Below are 1,714 nucleotides of genomic sequence, written 5' to 3'. Positions count from 1 at the left end.
CAGAGGCAAGTAACACACGCACTTTGTTGCTGCAGAATGACTCGCATTGGAGCCTTTTGTGCCAGGAGGAGGGGACCTGGTTTCTGGCTGGAATCAGAGACTTCCCCAGTGGCTGTCTACGTCCCCGAGCCTTCTTCCCTGTGCAGACCCATGGCCCATGGATCAGCCATGTGACTCGGGGAGCCTACCTGGAGGACCAGCTAACCTGGGATTGGGGCCCTGATGGGGAGGAGACTGAGACACAGACTTGTCCCCCACACACACAGCATGGTGGTGAGCAGGACGCCTTTGGGCTCTAGGGGCTCCTGGGGGTGCATAGACCCGTGGCAGGTGCTCAGGGGTCAGCCATGGGGCCCCAACTGAGGTGGCCACCTCCTCTCCCTAGCCTGTGGCCTGCGGCCGGAGGCTGCTCCAGTGGGGGTCCTTTGGCCCTGGCTGGCAGAGGTGCATGTGACTGGTGATCGAGTCTGCACTGGGATCCTTCTGGCCCCAGGCTGGGTCCTGGCAGCCACTCACTGTGTCCTCAGGTGGGTCTTACTCATCTCCTAGGCGAGAGGCGGGCAGGGAGAATGGAACAGAGCCAAAGACTTGTTGTTTGTTTGTTTGTTTAAAAAAATTAACAATGGGATCTTGCTGTGTTGCCCAGGCTGGCCTCAAGCAATCCTCCTGCCTTGGCCAATGTGCTAGGATTACAGGCATGAGCCACTGTGCCTGGCCCAGAGGACTCTTAAAATAGTGGAATAGTCTCCTTTAAGCATCTTACAGCCGGGCGCAATGGCTCATGCCTGTAATCTTAGCACTTTGGGAGGCCGAGGCGGGCGGATCACGAAGTCAGGAGTTCAAGACCAGCCTGGCCAACATGGTGAAACCCCTTTACTAAAAATACAAAAATTAGCCAGGGGTGGTGGCACCTGTAACGTTACCCAGCTACTTGGGAGGCTGAGGCAGGAGAATCGCTCGAACCCGGGAGGCAGAGGTTTCAGTGACCCAAGACTGCACCACTGCACTGCAGCCTGTGCGACAGAGCAAGACTCTGTCCGGGGTGGGGCGTGAGGGAAGAATCTTACAGCACTGGGAGATGTTTTGACCTGGAAGGGAGATTTGGAAGGAGGGATGATGAAGGAGTGAGTGGCATGACCCCAGAGAGTCATCCTTCCCACTTTGCCTGCAATGGGAGGAGCAGAAGGTTACATTGGGCCTTGTTCCAACAGGCCAGGCTCTACAACAGTGCCTTACATTGAAGTGTATCTGGGCCGGGCAGGGGCCAGCCCCCTCCCACAGGGCCACCAGGTATCCCGCTTGGTCATCAGCATCCGGCTGCCCCGGCACCTGGGACTCAGGCCCCCTCTGGCCCTCCTGGAGCTGAGCTCCCGGGTGGAGCCCTCCCCATCAGCCCTGCCCATCTGTCTCCACCCGGCGGGTATCCCTCCGGGGGCCAGCTGCTGGGTGTTGGGCTGGAAAGAACCCCAGGACCGAGGTGAGACTCCTGGGTCGCGGGAACAAGGAGTGGCTGGAGGCCAGAGCCCTGGAACAACTCTGTCTCCTCTCCCCAGTCCCTGTGGCTGCCGCTGTCTCCATCTTGACACCACGAATCTGCCACTGCCTCTATCAGGGAATCCTGCCCCCTGGAACCCTCTGTGTCCTGTATGCAGAGGGGCAGGAGAACAGGTGTGAGGTAAAGGGGCCTGGGCATCCTGGAGTAGGCAGGAGAGAG

The 1,714-nt window shown here is 59.1% G+C and overlaps 1 protein-coding gene across 1 annotated transcript in view; it reads left to right on the top strand.

Annotated features, from left to right (window-relative positions):
- The window catches only part of PRSS36 (protease, serine, 36), an 11,321-nt gene that overhangs the window by 8,366 nt on the left and 1,241 nt on the right, over positions 1 to 1,714 (top strand). Inside the window, exons 10-13 of the mRNA XM_011982555.1 lie at positions 36 to 273; positions 386 to 527; positions 1,212 to 1,477; positions 1,554 to 1,675. Of these exons, the coding sequence (XP_011837945.1) occupies positions 36 to 273; positions 386 to 527; positions 1,212 to 1,477; positions 1,554 to 1,675 (768 nt within the window). The remainder of the gene's footprint in view (positions 1 to 35; positions 274 to 385; positions 528 to 1,211; positions 1,478 to 1,553; positions 1,676 to 1,714) is intronic.

This window comes from Mandrillus leucophaeus, unplaced genomic scaffold (genome assembly GCF_000951045.1).
Source record: "Mandrillus leucophaeus isolate KB7577 unplaced genomic scaffold, Mleu.le_1.0 Scaffold24, whole genome shotgun sequence".
NCBI lineage: Eukaryota > Metazoa > Chordata > Mammalia > Primates > Cercopithecidae > Mandrillus > Mandrillus leucophaeus.
Note: the sequence above shows the minus strand (reverse complement) of the source record. Positions and strands in the feature narration are given on the sequence as shown.